Raw genomic sequence first — 18,664 nt, 5'->3', positions numbered from 1 at the left:
TTTTGTTTGGCTGTTATTTTATATTAATATAAAATGTAATATATATATATATTACTATTTGCAGCCTTACCCATTTCTAAGTATTTGGGAAAAAACTTTTGGGTCCCCACTAAACTAATTTGTAATCTCTAATCCTTTGGAAATATTAAAATTTAAATGCAACATATAATAATTTATACTTATTATACAAGATGTCCTGATATTACTATCAAAAAGAATAATAGAAGATTTATATAAGAAATAATGATAATGCTATCTTTATGCCTCCTTCAATCAAAGTTATAATTCACTCAAAAAAATGATCTTGCAATAATAGCTAAAATTTTCTAGGTGTAAAAAATTAACTAAAACAGATAAATGATTAGCAACTGTTGTGATATTGCATATGTAATTACTTAAGCAGTTTAGATGACAGAAACAGAATATATATCTGTATTGTTTGTGAACTTTAAAAAGAAAGTTTCTCTAAAGCGGCTATCTATATAAGATCAATCACGTGTTAGATCATGCAATGAATAACATTTAGCAATGGTACCTAAATTTTTCAGAAGCTATTGCTAGAACATTACTGCTATAAATTCTATATGTGACAAACAATGTTTTCACAGATACGAAAAATAGCGATACATTCTTGTTGCGATATCTAGAAATCTAACTACATCAGCGAAATATTTTTTTGAGTGTTGCATCGCGATATACAACTTGTTTCATATTGTATCTTATTGTGAATTAAGAACCATTCGGCCTCATCAACCGGCCTCACCTCCGTTCTGGAAATTTTGATAGGAGATTTGATCGCCCTACTGAGATTAATTCGGATGATATCAAGGCCTTCGTCGATAATAATCCATTCCAATCGGTGCGAGAGATTGCTACAGCACTCAATAGATCCCACACAAGTGTTGAAAATCATTTGCGCAATAAATGTATTATATTCCGTTATAAAAAACCGAACGAACTTATTTGCCAACCCAATACATTATGCTCAGTGTGTTTAACTTTTTTATTAGATTAATTAAAAATAAATGATAAAAAGAACGTGTTGTTATTATTTCTGTATTTTGCACATTTTCAGATTAGTAAAAATTTAATAAGCTTTTAATTATCAAATATATTTAATATTATTTTTAGTTATTACGATTAGGAAGGATATTAGATTAGAAGGATGAAAAAAATGTAGAATAAATTCATCAAAAAAATATTACAATAAATAATACTTGGAAATCTTTTTTTAAATTAAATAAAAAAATCATATCATATTTCTTTCCAAATTCCATTTTATTAATAAGAAATTAATAAGAAATAAGTTTATTAATAAGATATTATTAATAAACTTAACTTAACTTAATAATTATTATTAATAAGAAATAAATTTCTATTATGATTAGTCTTTAAAACGTCTCGAAAACATGCGTGTATTCTGGTTATATTATATATCACAATTCTCGATCAAATACAATTGGAAGAATTAAGAGTTGATATATTTTACTGACAATTAATGTATTACTTTTCGGTGATCTCTACAGAAATTATTATAATAAATTTAAGTATAAAATATAAAAAATGCATGATCAACGAATTTTTTATAAGAAAATGAAATAGAAATAAAATATTTATAAATGCACTTAAATAAATCGTCGATAGTTTAATAATTACAGAAAAGTCGATAATTAATTCATAAAATCGTCTTTCTTTATAAATTTATAAATATAGTTTACAAATGCACGTCAGTACATAACAAAATTTATAAATTTATAAATTTATTTGAATATAATAAAGTTTTATTTAATAAATTTCAAAAATGTAACTGTATATTTATGAAAGATAGATTATAAACATATTTATAACATATTTATAACTTTATAAAAAAAAAACGAATACTTATACGTCAAAGTTATGTCACTTTTCTCGTGTAATTTAAATTATTTGAATTGCCAAGACTGCTGTTATTGATTGTGATGCTATTTTAATGCCGTCATCATCTTTGTCAAATTCTGGATAAACCTATGTTAATATTTTTAATATTTAATATTTATATATTTTAATATTTATTAAAAAAAAATTGTCTAGTTATTCCTCTTCTTATTACATATTAATAAATTATAATGCGATTCGAAAAAAGTAAAACTTAATTATACATAAAAATATTGACAACAATATTAATGAAACACATTGTCACCTGTTTTCTTCAGTTTGATTGGCTTCCTGATGGTCCAGCTATGTCATACGTTCTCTGTGTATGTTGCACATCCTGTGTTATCAGCGTGTTCGGATGTTTATCTTCAATATGATGATTGCAATACCATAATGGAACGTCAAGAGATGTTTCCCAATGACAAATGCTACATTGCACATTAAAATCTCCTATTTTTCTACAATATTTCCATACCCAGCCGCAATCGACAAAGTGTTCCGCTTTGTCAGAAAAGTGACTGAATAAGTGGTGTTTTAAAGTGACACGATTATTCGAATATTCTGTGTTGCAGAGACAACATTGTAAGCGATTTGTCTTGAAGTATCTGAAATACGTCCACGGTCTTCCTACATATAATTTTTCGTATGTAATTATTTCTTGATGTGTTGTTTTTACATGTTCAGTAAATTTTGTAATATCGACGTAATAATCTTGAAAATCGCAAAATTGGCATTTTGCATGAAAATTTACCAATTTTATGTAATTTTTCGATAGTTCTATTGCGATATTCGATTGCATAATGTCCCATCCATGATATTCTATTATATGATTTATTACATCGGGCATAATAATTATAGGTACATATTTGCAACAAATGTTACATTTTACATCATATATATCACTTCGGCAACAATATTTCCATAGCCAACTGTGAGATACTCCCTGTGTAATCATCTCGTTCTTTCTGAGAATGCTCATCTAAGTGTTTTCTTAAAGAATCATCAGTGAACGGAATTACACCACAGATTAAACATACTGAATAAATTTTGCAATTGTTGAAAATATATTGAAACGAATACTTGAAATACATCCATGGCCATTTTATACCATTGAATGTTGTTTCCCGGTTAAAGATTTCTTTATGTTCTTTGTCTAGATGTTCAGTAAAACTACTAGTATTTATGTAACAACACTCAAAGTTGCAAAATTTGCATTTTACATGAGAATACAGCGATATGTTATAATATTTCGAAAAGTTTTCTTTTATTTTTTGATGTTGTGTAAATTGTAATAAAGTGCGTGTGTACAACACTGTGTTGAGTGCTCCTTGCATATTTTCCAACTTGTTTGAATGTTCCATTCTTATATATATATATGTTTATTCATATTCTTATTTAATTTAGTATCGTAATTAACAGAAGTACAAATACTACACGTTATTTTAAAATTAGCAAGTTTTGTACAATATTTCCATATCCAATTGTCAAACATGTAATCTTCCAGTTCTTTCTTATTAGAATGATTACGTAAATGATTTGCTAATGATTCAATAGTATAATCACAATTTACACCACAGAAAAGACATTTTACGTCTAATATGCTTTCACCGGAAGTATAATTGTACACATTCTTGAAATATATCCATGGCCATTGTTGTCGTCCACGTATTTCTTGTTCAAGTATATGTATTATTTCATGATTTCTTCTTATATGCGCATACAACAACTTATTGTATGAGATATAAGCCAATTTTTTGTTGCAAAAGTTGCATTTTGCTTCCCAATGCGACAGTTCTTTGTAATAGTTCCACACGTTTTCTTTAGTTACAATCGTTTCTGACATTATGTCCGTTTCAACTTACAGGACGCAGATGACTGAATACAATACAAGAGCCTTTCCATCAAAAAGTGTGCGGTAGAAGATTACAAAGAAAGACACATAGTCTTTTATTTGAATGTAAATATCGATACGTCAGTTAAACCTAACTAATAAATAATAGGAGACACGATAGTATCTCATACTCGGTTTGTATGATAATAACAATGCCATGTAAGACGTGTTAACGTATCTTTTAAACTAATGATTTTTTAAGAAATTTATATTTAATTATTTATATATAAAATAATTGCAATGTGTTCTAAAGACATATAACAAATATAATAAAATTTGAAATCAACTTTACAATGTAGGATAATAGAATAAACGAAATATCATGGCATTGAGGTGAATTATAATATCAACGTATAAATATAGATGAGAGATAAAAAGGAAATAAAGACATACGAACAATCTTTTGTCTTCAGTTGGGATAAGAAATCCTGAAAAATTTTTTAGAATTTTTTTAGATTTAAGAGAAAATTAAAAATTATATAAATGCAGAAGTAAACTACTAATTAAATCATCGATTTATCATGAATCAAGTCTGCCAGTTTCGACAAAGTGATTTTACGATTTTTTTCATACATTTTTATATTAATTTCTATCAATGATAGGATTTACGTTTTTGCTAGACTGGACTAATATTCTTAGAGTATTCTTCTATACTCTAAATTATAATTTGCTTTAATAATATAGCACGATCTCTCGTAAGTTTGCGATACTTGAGAATTAATACATCATTATTTTACGCACAATATCAATAATTTTGTTTTTTTTATCCTCTCTTATTGATTTCTTAAAAAGTAATTATTTTCTTAAAGAAAATTTTTATTAAATTTTTCCTTCATATTTTTCTATGATTATTGATTATAATCTTTAAAATAAAATTAATTCAAAATTAATCCAAAATATTTCAGTTAATACAATTGTGTAAGAATTAATAACTAAGAGAACATGTCGTATTTTCATATTTTGGACATCTTTTGGTTAGCAAACGTTGCATAAGCTTTTGATTGTGGAATACATTTCATATTATTTTCTGATTGTATTATTAGATTGGAAAGATTGAGAAAATGCTGAATGAACTATTATAATTATATAATATTTGTTTTCAATATTTTTAAATTATACAAAGATACTATATTATATTTGTTTTAAAATGCCATTTTATTAATAACCAATTAATTTCGATTATAATAAGCACATTATGTACAATTCTCGAGCAAATAAAATTCAAAAATTTTAATTGGCACATTTTACTGACAATTAACGTGTTATATTTCGAAGATCTCTATAGACGAATTATTACAATAAATTTAAATTATGATAAAATTGAAAAATAATGAAAATACATAAACAAAAATTGTATTAGAAAATAAAATAGAAATACAATATTTGTGACTGTATGGAATAAATAATTGACAAATTTTGTCTTCGCAGAAAAGTCGATAATTAATATATTTAATTAACATTAATTAATTCATAAAATCGTCTTCCTTTATAAATTTATAAATATAGTTTACAAATGCAAGATAGTACATAACAAAATTTATAAAATTATAAATTTATTTGTACAATGTTGTTTCTGTAGTATCGGTATACATCCGAATAATCATGACATTTTAAAAAAACACTTATACGTTCACGTATCTGACAAAGCGAAATACTTTTATAATAAAGTATTTCGCTATACGTGATCGTATAAGTGTTTTTTTTAAATGTCATGATTATTCCGATGTAACCGATACTAAGACCGTAAGTCTCAAAGTTGCAAAATTGCATTTTACATGAGAATACAACGATATGTTATAATATTTCGAAAAGTTTTCTTTAATTTCTATTATTTTTTTACTTTCTAACGCAAATTGTAACAAAACTATAAGAGTTTGTACAATATTAAGAATATAGATGGATATTGTCGTTTTATAAAGCAATCTAGAAAACAGATTAATTCCTTCGGAATTATTTGAATATCTGCATAGAATATCGACATACGACATGTATTTCAAAATAAAACTCAACTAATTTTAAAATTCTAGATAAAAACGACGAAGTATCGAGTTTGTTCGAGGCTGATCGTATAGTAATTCGGTTAAAGTACTTTTGTTTAAATACTATTTCAATTGCTTGTTTCATGTCATTTATAAGACTATTATCGCCAACTACATCTTTAATATTGTATAAACTCTTTACTTTGTCGTTTTTATCCAGAATTTTAAAATTAGTTGAAAGTTATTTTGAAATAATTGGACGTGTACTGTGTCGGCATTCTATGTAAATATTCAAAAATTTCCGAAGGAATTAATCTGTTTTCTGGATCGCCTTATAAGGCGATTGTATATTCTATGCCATCTATATCCTTAATACTGTACAAACTCTTTGTAATTTTGTCTTTATCTAGAATTTTATAATCTGTTGAAAGCGTTGTTCTGAAATATATGCGCTTGTACCTTCGCAAGAGATATTCCATCAGGTTGCCCAACTGATTTAGAGAGAGAAGGCAATTTTCATCATAATTTTCATTTTCATGATGTATTGGTGCTCTAAAGCGTAGCAAGTTGATTACTCTAAGGAAATGGCGTTTTTTAATAGCATCAATGCAGAAGCTCTCCTCTAATGCTAATATGCCAGCTTGAGTGCACACCGCATCAAATTCCGCATAACTAAATTCACTCGTTAACTCAACCAATTCTTTAATATTTATATCACTCTGATACTAGTATTGATTGGAAATTTGATTTGAACATGCCTTCTCTCTCTAAATCAGTTGGGCAACCTGATGGGAGATTTCTTAAACGATTGTTTCTGTCAGCTAATCTCATGAAATCCATATAATGATCTATGATTGCACGAGGTGTTTTTCGGTGGACATATTTAAGTGCCTTAAGAAAATGCATTGTTTAATAACATTAATGCAGTAGCTCTCCTGTAATGCTAATATACTAGCTTCGTTGCGAATCGCCTCAAGTTCCGCACAAGTGTAATCATTCGTTGACTGAATCAATTCTGTGAAATTTATGTCCTCTTGAACTGACATCTTTTGGAATTTTAATTTGAATATAAATTATAATATAATATATTTATAATATAAATTAATATAATATAATATATTTATAATATAAATTACCAAACAATTCTACACGAAAAAAAATATTCAAATTAAAATTCCAAAAGATGTTAGTTAAAGAGCTTTTAAAATTTTAATTTGAACTTTTTTTTTCGCGTAGAATCGTTTAGTAATTTATATTATAAATATATTATATTATATTAATTTATATTATAAATATATTATATTATAATTTATATTCAAATTAAAATTCCAAAAGATGTCAGTTCAAGAGGACATAAATTTCACAGAATTAATTCAGTCAACGAATGATTATACTTGTGCGGAACTTGAGGCGATTCGCAACGAAGCTAGTATATTAGCATTACAGGAGAGCTACTGCATTAATGTTATTAAAACAAGCCATTTTCTCAAGGCACTTGAATATGTCCGCCGAAAAACACCTCGTGCAATCATAGATCATTATATGGATTTCATGAAATTAGCTGACAGAAACTACCATATAAGAGATATTCCATCAGATTGCCCAACTGATTTAGAGAGAGAAGGCATGTTTGAATCAAATTTCCAATCGATACTAGTAAAAAGGATATAAATATTAAAGAATTGGTTGAGTTAACGAGTGAATTTAGTTATGCGGAATTTGATGAGCTGTAAATATGCTATAAAAAATTATCTCTTATTCTTTACTCTTCTACTGTAATCATATAAATAAAAAGCATCGGGAAGAATTATAATAAATTGTTGCAAAAGAAATTATGCAAGAACTGTGGCAAAATTAGATTTGTGGAATTTTTAAGCAAAGTGCCAATTTTGCTATTTTCAACTACATTAATACAAAATTCTTAAAATATATATATTTTAGGAACAAAGTTATATGTATATAAAAAAATATATATATATAAATTCTTTAAATGTATATATAATATATATATTTTAGGAATTTTTCTCATTTAGTTTGACAATGACACTTTTTACTTCCGTGTACGCCTCAAGGCCATACTCTCCAAGCTCTCTGCCATGTCCGGACATTTTGTAGCCACCGAACGGTACTTGGGGGACCAGAGCATTATATGTGTTGACCCTATATAAAAATTAAAGAAAAATAAAAATAACGTAAACTGTTTTTCTAGAACACATCTTCATCTTTTAGTATATTTCCATACAACTTACCATACGGTACCCGCACGAAGACCTTGCACGATATAATTCGCTTTATCGATATCTTTTGTGAAAACTGCAGCGGCCAATCCATAATCGGTATCATTAGCGCGTTCAATAACTTCGTCCAAGTCGTCAAATTTTAGAATTTGCTGAACCGGACCAAAGATCTAGCAAAACGTTGTCATAGATTTTTTATTGAAATTCTCACAACACTTTGTGATAATAGATGCTTAATGCTTACTTCTTCTCTGGCTATAGTCATATCGTCTTTCACGTTTGCGAATACCGTCGGAGCGATGAAATATCCTTTATCGCCGACACGCTCGCCGCCTGTTACCAAGCTAGCACCCTCTTCTTTACCGGAGTCTATCAGATTCATAATTTTGTTCAATTGCTCTTCATCAATCTGGTTAACAATATCGATTGTTACTATTATATTAATCAGTTGCCATCTCTGTATGATCTGTACGAATTTCAATATACCTGTGGACCTTGCTCTATCTTCAAATCAAATGGATCTCCCACGGTTCTAGACTTGGCGCGAACCGCACTCTTCTCCACGAATTCATCATAAATCTTTGATTGAACGAAAGTTCGAGATCCCGCGCAGCAGCATTGACCCTGATACAAATTTGGAGATAAGAGAGAGAATAGCAGAAAGGAGATGCGTACAAGTTGAATATAAACAAAATGACAAGATAAATTACCATATTAAAGAATAATCCAAAATGAGCTGTTTCCACCGCGTGACTTAAGTCGGCGTCCTGTAGGATAATATTGGGAGATTTTCCACCCAACTCCAGCGTCGTTCTTTTTAAATTGCTTATAGCAGCATTTTGCTTTATTAGCTGACCGACTTCTGTAGACCCCGTAAATGCGATCTTATCGACTTTATCATGATTTACTAATGCAGCTCCGGCTTTACCGTAGCCAGGAACCACGTTGATCACTCCGTCAGGAAAGCCGGCTTCCTTCGTCAGTTGCGCTATATAAAGAGCTGTTAACGGGGTTTGTTCCGCAGGTTTCAGGATGATAACGTTTCCTAAAAAATAAAAAAAAATTTAACATTTAATTATTACGCTCGTAATTTCATAAATTTCGTCAACAACGGCGAAGTTTTATAATAAAATATATTATATATTATATGTTATTAAAATATATGATATATTAAATATATTTGTATTTACCTGTAGCTAAAGCTGGGCCCAATTTCCACGCCATCATCAATATGGGGAAGTTCCACGGAATAATTTGGCCGCATACTCCCACTGGTTCATGTCTTGTATATGCAAAGATTTTACTATCAGCGGGTATAACCTTCCCATGCCATTTGTCAGCCCATCCTGCGTAATATCTGAGCACGCCAATGCTACCGGCCAAATCCACATTATATGAAGCTGAATACGGTTTGCCGTTGTCGAAGGTTTCTAACGACTGAAACATTATAAAGGCAGTGAATTAACATTCGCGAAAAATCAGTCGAGTCAAACTTGTCTTTCTGATTCGAGTAAAAAAGTTTTCATGATTCTTTAATGTTGGTTGATTTTCTAAATTTACATTCTAAGAATTAGCAGTATGAAACATCATGACTTGCGCTTTACAACATTCGATAAGTTCTTCAAAACATGATAATGCTGAAAATATTGCTTAAAAATCACGTTTGCGTTAAAAAAAAGATTATTCCAGAGATAAGAAAACTACTAGAACAAGTTCGAATAACTGCGAACAACACAAGCGATATTTATGCGGAATTTACTTATCACTCACTTATCAATTACTACCTGCTAAGGAAACGCACACTTTTCACGCTAGTAAAATATTAGTCAAAGATACAAATATTTTTACTTTAATTCCTGACTTTATCGCTCTAAATATATTATTCTAGAATATAATTTCTGAAATATTGTTAATATCTTTTTGAATATTTTACCGCTAGATATTTTTTATCACGCTCCATCAAGTCAGCCAATCTGTTTAAGAGAACTCCTCTTTGAGAAGCATCCATAGTTCGCCATGGTGAATTTCTTTTAAAGGCTCTTTTAGCGGCCTGCACAGCGATATCAATATCCGCGCTATCGCCTTCCTGCACTTCGGCGATTATTTCGCCCGTAGCAGGATTAACAGTAGGAAATGTCTTCTCAGATCTGGATTTGTGCCACTCATTATTGATAAATATCTGTAAGAAAATATGTCTTTTTATAATATAAAGGACAAGCATACATACGTTATGAAATATAAAACAAGAAAATATAAATAATGAGGCTTGAAGGTAATATCAGAAAATCACAAGAAAAGGTGAACGAGTCATCTCGACAATCTAAAATGTTTGCAGTTCTCGTTATCTTATGTTTACTGTTTTGTTTTGAATTATAGTCTCTTAATTCAAACTTAACTGCGTTCTGATATCTGTTTTATAATTATTTATAATTGTTCGGATTTAACTTTCAACTGCAACGTGTTTAATTTTTATTTTATATTGATCGGAATGTAATATAAATTGTAGCTCTAATAATCGGCTTGTTCGCTTTTCCTGTGTACTTTTTGATAAAACAAAAAATCATATATATGGCTTTATCGATAAATCTAACTCGTTTCTTCGATAAGAACACTTGACAGAAATGTGGAACGTTGTTTGTAAACATTTCACAATTTATCACAAATTAGATCAAGAAATGATATTATTAATCGTATAATTTATCGTAAATTATAAGATAAGATCAATAAGATTTTATCAAAAAATTACACAGGAAAAGCGAACAAGCCGTAACCGGTTTTCATTGCAAATCGTGTAACTTGATTTGTCATAAAAAATTAAGAATTTAGCTATCTTGTAACAAAATTATCCATTTACATATCAAGACTTTTTAGACCTTGATAATGATATCAATTTTTAACCTTGATAATGATACTTGATTAAATATGCAACAGTTGGTCAATTTTTAACCTTGATAATGATGCTTGATTAAATGATGAAACAGATGGTCAAGAAATTGCGTACGTTTAAATATTATTATTAACACCGATAATTAACATCGATCATGTAATTTTTCCCTAGAAGTGAAAATTTCACGTGAATAGAATTGTCGAATTCACATAAAATTCATCTTTCATGTCTCTTAGAAAAAAATTACTGAAAAAATTAATGATCGATGCTCTGTGTGATGACAAGCTGAACCGTTTATTTCAATTTTAATATTTAATCATCGAAGCATTTATAATTTTAGACTTTTTCCCAGTTTCTTATTAATTTTAATTAAAATATTAATATTGCTATTATGTAAAATAGTAAAAAAAGCAAAATAAGATTAAGATATTGTAATAACGTACATATATTATATTTTTTGCGCTCTCATTGATTATTTAATTAAATCAAATTAAAAGAGGAAATTATTGTTTTATACATTATTTATGTTTAAAATATTAGAATATATTGTTAAATATATTTATGTTTAAAATATTATATGTTTTCTTGAAAGTATTGTAATTTTATTCATTGTGCGCAAAAGCTTGCTTCGGAAACTAAACGCGAATAAAATCGCTAGTTGGTGATTGTAAATAATACATAAAGTAGACCTCAACATATAACAGATGACCTTTTCAAACTGTGACGGTTTTGCTCATTGGAACGCTGAATGTGAAAGGAATAAATTAACTTTTGAATAGCAAGACTGATCTTACGGAGAATTGTTGCACAAAAAAAGTTATATGAAGCAATGAATGTAACTTTTTCGTAAATTTTTTCCTCTTTTTTTTCCAAAGTAAAAAACCTAAAATTTTGCAATTCTGACCATTCAAATTCAAGGTTATGATATATATATTAGTATATGTTTAGATCATAAATCAGAATATAAAATGTAATTAATCTAGATATTAGATCAGTAATTGGTTCAAAGGTTAAATCAGTGATTAAACTAGAGACTGTGTAATTTTAATATCACCATAGATTTCGTAAATAATGCAATTGAAAAATGTATCGGTTTTATTTCAATTTCTTATATAAAATGCGCTTAATGTTTCGCTTATCGTTAATAACAAATATATAACAACGAATCAGTAGAGATAGGTTAATTCTAACCAGAAAAAAATTCTATTAACATTTGTATATCTAATCGCACCATTAGAGATTATGTAATTTTAGTAACCACTTTATGATGCTGTTTGCAAATCTAAGTCATATTATGCGTCGATAAGTGAATACTCGTAACACGAATATTTATTCATGCAACTTCGTACTTACTCCTGCGTATAGAATCGGTGGATTCGTATCTGGTGCCGGTAGGGCCGCAGTCGAGAAATATCGGATATCGCGAAATTTCTTCAGCACACGCAACATGTTGTCGGATTCACGCAAATTATACAAATCAAGAGAATAAATGCAAGAGACGTATCATCTCCAATCTACTCTAGTCTACTCTGGTCTGCACCAGTCTGCTCTGATCTCTCGACGTCTCTCGAGTATTTATATAGTAACATCGAGATATGTAGAGCTCGATCGCAGTTTTGATCGAACGTGACGTGCGAACTCAGCACACTCTGCAATCTACTAGTGGAATTTATTGTAACCGGTTCTGGTATCTAAAGACTGCATGTGCATTATTTTCTCACGGTTTTTTTATGCAAAAATAATTTATTATATTGATCTTCAAAAAAATAAGTTTTCGAAAAAGTGCTGTTGCACTTGTAAATGGCGTATACAGCGTTATATGTATCTTTTGTTAATTCAATGTTTTTTCTCTCATTAATTTGAATTAAAATTTTATTTATACATTTATATTTTGTACAGAGTTACAATAAGAGTAATAAGAAATATTCCAATCTATAAAAATATTCTTATAAATATTTTACTTAGGATACATCTGCTTTTACATTAAACAGTTTCATGTAGTAATTTTATCACAAAATAATGAAAAATATTGTGCATATAGCCATATTAAAAGACAAATATATCATTGATGAGTATAATATAACATATTCATCATCTGATAAAAGATAAGCTGATTCATCATCTGATAAAACATAAAACAAAGAAATTAACATGTATTTCTAATAATTTGTCCAACATTGAAAAGCAAAAATTTTAGCTACATGCAGATTTCATTTTATATATAAAGATTTCTTTTTGTTAAAACTGAGGGCATGCAGACGTATTCCAAATATTTACTTGTTGTTTGTGCTTGTATGCATTAATCTTTATTTTGCAAAATTATATCAAACACGATCGATACTTTTTTTTCTTCTTTTAGATTCGCAATTTTCTTCTACATGTTCGCAATTTCTTTTTGAATTTGTAGTCTGATTGGATGAATTTTGAGAATCTTCCGTCTTATCTATGTCATTTACTGGCAAAGTATTGACAATTACTGGCAATTTATTGACACTACTGAATTTAAATAGCTCTAAACCTTCAGACATAGCTTTTGTACGTAATTCACGCGCTGCTATATTCAATAAACGTTTTTCCTTTTGTTTCTGCTTCTTTTTTTTCTTTTTTTGCACATTATCGTGTGCAGTTTCTTCTTCTTTTTCTTCTTCTTCTTCATCACTCGTTTTTCCATTTTGGACTCTGACGTCGCTTTTTTTGCCATTACTTTGTAAAGCAACATCAGTTGAATTATTCGACTTAGTGCTGTTCTTCACCGATGGCCTGAAAATTATGTTAAATAATACAAAAAAAAATTATAACTTATAAAAGTATAAACAAACTAATTTTTGAGAATCCAGTTATATTTATACTCACACATTAAGCGGTGCACCTATTTGCATTGCTAATTTATTATAAACATTTTTCGCATCCTTGAAGAGAACGCTGCTACTTCCATGCATTGTTGTTAACGTCGTTTTAACAGTTTGCCAATTCCACGCTTGCGGCAAGTGATTTGCATGAACAGTACGCAACAGCGTCAAAAGATGAACCATAAATTTCTGTAGCACTTTTTTCTGCACAATGCCATTGCATGAAGTGGTCTGCCCGTTATCGCTTGCGTTCAAGTAACTCAACTCCGTGAATGTGTCTATCGTATTCTTACAAAGCGTCTTTTCTAATAGCATTCTTACATCGGCATACTTTGTCGTATCCATACGCAGCAATCGATTGTTATTATACAAAATTTGTAACAGTTCAAGTGCCTGACTTCTGCGGAAGTATCGAATACTGCTGTCAAAAGCAAAGTGCACCTAAGCAAACAAAACAGTATTCGATTAAAGGAGAAATATTTTCCACGAAAAATATGAAACGCAATATGTTGTAAACATATACCAATAAAGCTGCCAACTGCCAGTTGCCTTCCCAGCACAATTGTAATACACCCCTAAATAATACGGGCGGAAGCACGCAGTCCCTTTTTATGAAGAACGCAGTCAAGTTCTCGGCATAAATTTCCACGACACTTTCAATGGGTAAATCGGTTTGTTGCAAACATCGTACGAGGAAGGTGCAGCACTCTGCCAACTTGTCATTTATTTCTTGACAGACCGAAGCAGAACGTTCTCCCTTTTCGATTAAGACCTTAAAAAATTAATTAAAAATTAATAGGTCATCTAATCAACAAAACTTAAAATTACAGATAAATACCTTCAATATTGTCGTCAACAAAGTATTATCCACACCCGTCGTATCTTTGAACTTTTTCACCGTCGACAACTTTTTTAAGCAAGCTCGAACTCTATGTTCGAGTGGTTTCTGATGCGGGTCCTTTATGCAGAATTCTAACAGAGTAAAAAGTGGCACGATCATGTCAAGAGTGACCGCCATAGACGGGCAGTTTTCTAAATAGATGTTCAGCAAATCGATGACACGAACTCGAAAGTGTGTCAACGCCTGGCTCGTCTTTCCTTGTTTTTTAGAACGGGCCTGTCGGTTCTCTCGTAGAATCTTGAAAGCCGCTGCCAACGACGCGTCCAACCGTTTGCCCTCTTCTTCACTTATCTGATCCACGTCGATATCCTCGTCGTCGGTTTGAGTTGCAGCGTCTCCTAGAGCTTGAGATACTGCCGTTCTCAACTGGTCAGTTATCGTCTCATCCTCATCCTTGTTCTCGTCCTCATTTACATCGCTATCAGGCTCGGATTCGCTCTCTTCCGATAAAACTTCGCTGCTTAAATCATTTTCCTCCTCCTCTTCTTCCTCTTCTTCCTCATCGTCCTCATTGTCCGATTCACTTTCAATGCCCGAGGAGTCCTCATCACGTTGCTTTGTGATAAGTGTACTTTGATCATCCTTTATGTTTAGTACCTAAGAGAAAACGCAACAATTGTACTATAATCTAATCATTCTTTCACAAATTCTTCATTCCATAAAATTAGTAGATCGATACAAGTCTCCTTTGTCATTATTTATATATAATGCAATTAAAGAACAGATTTTAAATTTACAAATAACAACTTACAGCCAATATCTGATGGACAGCGGATGGTGTCAAATGTGGACAAATATGTGGAAATACAGAGCCGACTAATGAGCGCAATAAGTGATTATCTCTGGACAAAAGGGATAGCAAAAGATCTACCACTACTTCGACCCATTCCGGCTCCTCTTCCGCGTCTGCATTATTCAGCTGTTTTCGTCCCTTCGATTTTTTATTTAATCTCTCATAACAACTCTGAAGTTCGTTAATCGACATAATTGCCATTTCAGGATCTGAGAATAATTGTAGACTCATGTGTAAATTTATGGTGTGAAATACTTCTGCGTTTTTTGTATTCTTCCCTAATTTTCCAATCAAATTTATCACTCTTTTCCAAGCATCGGATGCTGCATCGCTCAACGGCACCCTCAATCGCATCTCGTTTGATTCCAATTTTGAGTTCAAATCATGAACGAGTGCACTTAATAGATTTCGGACATCGTTCAATTTCGGTAATTTATAATCCAGAGCACGATAAAAAGAATCTTTAAATTGCGCTGAAAATAATAATTAATATATAAATGCTTTAATATTTAACCGACAATTTTAGATAAATATGAAATACTTACGTGCTAGTTCTATTCCAACATTTGATATTTCACACAATCCATAATTGAATAAAAATGTTAGTTGAGCAAGTCTCCAATCTTGATCTGCGAATGTCTCTCGATAACCTATTAATCTAAAACAATCAAAGAAAAAATGCATTTAGTACAATAATATTAAGTTACTTTAAGCTTATAAGAAATGATAATAAATAATTTATATCCTTTGTGCCAATTATATTAGATTTATATTTACTTTGTTAATAACTGTGCTGCGTAACTTCGCTCAGCATTTGTCCATGATTCTGTCTTCGAATATTCTCTTTCTTTAATTAGTTTGTTTTCCACAATATCTTTGTACAGTTGACATAATTTCTTGATACCATCTAATCTTAGATTTCCCATGATAATTTGAATCACTTTGGTACCTGTCTTCTTTTCTATCATTATGTCACCAGGATATAGTACGAGTTTTTTCAAAATACTCAGCTGTGTCTTCGTCTTGATGTCTTTATCACTTGTAGCAGTTACCACCAAATGTAAAATTTCTCTGAATGCTGTTAAAACCTCATCATTATTACTCTTTTTACAATTGGAAAATCTCTTTAACATGTGCTGTAGAAGATTTGGAGATAACAGTAATGGAATTACAGTTTTATCCGTAATATTAGGAAGCATCAGTCGCAAAATTTGTGTGGCAACATATTCATCACTGGTTGATGGTTTTTTAAATCTCTGATCAATGCTTTTCCAAAAATCTGCTACATGTTCGGTTAACATCAGCTTTTCACAAAAAAGCTTAAACACTGGATGGCGATAAGAAACAGTCCTATATAGGCTCTGAATAATAGAAATGCAGAATTTTTACATAAGCATTATACAATAATAAATATAACTAAAATATTTCTTATTTTCAATAACAATTACTGAAATGCTTTAACATACCGTTAATATTTTGACAATATCTTCCATAGATTCTTCAGTAATAATCTCTTTCACACCCAAGTGTTGCTTCAGAAACTTTTGATTAACTAGTGATGGATATTTATCTCTAAGAACAAGTAGTATATAAAACATATCCAAAGTCTGTTCAGACAATGGTTTGGCTACTTCTTTTTCAACAACTGGCCAAATTTCTTTCATAGATTTAATATCAAGCTGAATAATAAACTCGTTGAGAAACATAACAGCTATAAATGACAAATAACTACGTTCTCTACCAGCGCTCAGAAGAATCTCTATGATTTTTTGTTGTATTTCAACACTATTTTGAGCAAGTAATTTGGATCGTATCAATGCACCACACAGCAATATACGCCCCATGAAAATGTCAGCATTTTCCTGCAAAAGGATTTAAATTATACTTTATATTTCGTCAGAAACTTTAGAAAAAAATTTGCAAAGCTATAATAAAAGACATACACTTTTAGGATTATTGCTTGATGGATGTAACTGAGTGTTCATTATAGACAGAAGTTTTTCTATTGATGTTTCAGGATGCATTGTTAGAAAAACTGTAAAAGTACTATAAAACCCTTTTCTAGTAAATGTGTTTGAGGATCCCAAACTACGTACTAGTCTGATTAGTGCATGATTTAACTCATTATCATCTTCATTCTGTACAAATAAATCAATATTGCAGTTTAACATAATCATTTCTTAAATATTTATTACAAATTAATCCTTCTTTCTTTTTCATTGTGTGAAAGAAGTTTAAATAGCTCGGTATATGTGAGGTTATAAATTAACTTACCGTATTATGTTGATGGAAATCACTTAACAATGTGATTCCAGCATTAAATCTTATTGAATCTTTGTCGTTTTTTAAATTATTAAATGTATCTAATATGGATTTGGAATTCATTTTGCTAATTTTTGTCATTTACGATTATCTGAAACTATACCATGTGCCCGTCGCGCGGATCATTTACACATTCATGTGCATTATGTCAACCATCTTGATTTGCATGATATTTCGAGACTACGTTAATGAAACGAATGTACGAATTAAATTAATAAAAGAAATGACCATGATTAAAAAATGTAATACTTAGAAAATAAAATTTTTAAAAATTATATTTATTTTAAAAATTACATTATCGAGAAAAATCTCTAATAATCGTAACTGCTGTTACATACTGCATGCGGATTCTTTTTTTTTTTTTTTTTTTTTTACTTATATACATTTATAAATAATTTCAGAATTTTATCATTACACTAATGAATTAAATGTTGAAACTAATTTCGACAATTTCGCAAATTTAAAACGTAATTGATTACATTATGGAATTTTTGCTATGCAAAAAAGCCTTATCTAGACGGATTTGTATGAAACAATTGACGATACGAATAAAATATTTTAACTTTAAAACTACAATTTGATATACAAATTATTTATATGTATATATTAAAACTATGTTAGGTATATGATAATAGTTTGTTCATTTCAGAATTGTTTTGCTTTTATATCAATTACAATAAAAATAAAATATTTAGATTATGAAGAACTCACATTACATTTGTTTTTTACATTTGATAAAAAAATCCCTAGAAAGTAGATTTTTCTATTGGATATCGTCAATTCATGCATCAAACATTGAACGCAGTGTGAATCATTCATAATAATTGCATTATTTTTTAAGACATATTTATACAAAATAACATTGAAAAATAATTGTAACTGAAAATGTGC

The 18,664-nt window shown here is 29.7% G+C and overlaps 2 protein-coding genes across 2 annotated transcripts; both read right to left on the bottom strand.

Moving 5' to 3' along the window:
• Positions 1–2,726: 2,726 nt before the first annotated feature.
• On the bottom strand, positions 2,727–12,494 carry Aldh (Aldehyde dehydrogenase). The gene is made up of 8 exons (XM_012365805.2): positions 12,262–12,494; positions 9,955–10,200; positions 9,212–9,458; positions 8,732–9,066; positions 8,508–8,645; positions 8,266–8,430; positions 8,034–8,191; positions 2,727–7,944 (listed from the first exon to the last, which is right to left on the bottom strand). Exons 1-8 carry the CDS (start codon positions 12,355–12,357, stop codon positions 7,797–7,799), a joined length of 1,533 nt encoding a protein of 510 aa, XP_012221228.1. The 5' UTR covers positions 12,358–12,494; the 3' UTR covers positions 2,727–7,796.
• Positions 12,495–12,762: 268 nt separating this feature from the next.
• LOC105671547 (myb-binding protein 1A) lies at positions 12,763–18,645 on the bottom strand. Its single transcript, XM_012365804.2, has 10 exons — positions 17,726–18,645; positions 17,395–17,589; positions 16,918–17,313; positions 16,229–16,812; positions 15,997–16,109; positions 15,410–15,924; positions 14,596–15,255; positions 14,281–14,529; positions 13,762–14,198; positions 12,763–13,668 (listed from the first exon to the last, which is right to left on the bottom strand). Exons 1-10 carry the CDS (start codon positions 17,852–17,854, stop codon positions 13,233–13,235), a joined length of 3,714 nt encoding a protein of 1,237 aa, XP_012221227.1. The 5' UTR covers positions 17,855–18,645; the 3' UTR covers positions 12,763–13,232.
• Positions 18,646–18,664: the final 19 nt, after the last annotated feature.

This window comes from Linepithema humile, chromosome 3 (assembly GCF_040581485.1).
Source record: "Linepithema humile isolate Giens D197 chromosome 3, Lhum_UNIL_v1.0, whole genome shotgun sequence".
Classification (NCBI taxonomy): domain Eukaryota; kingdom Metazoa; phylum Arthropoda; class Insecta; order Hymenoptera; family Formicidae; genus Linepithema; species Linepithema humile.
The sequence above is the reverse complement of the archived record's forward strand: the minus strand, read 5'-3'. Positions and strand labels throughout refer to the sequence as shown.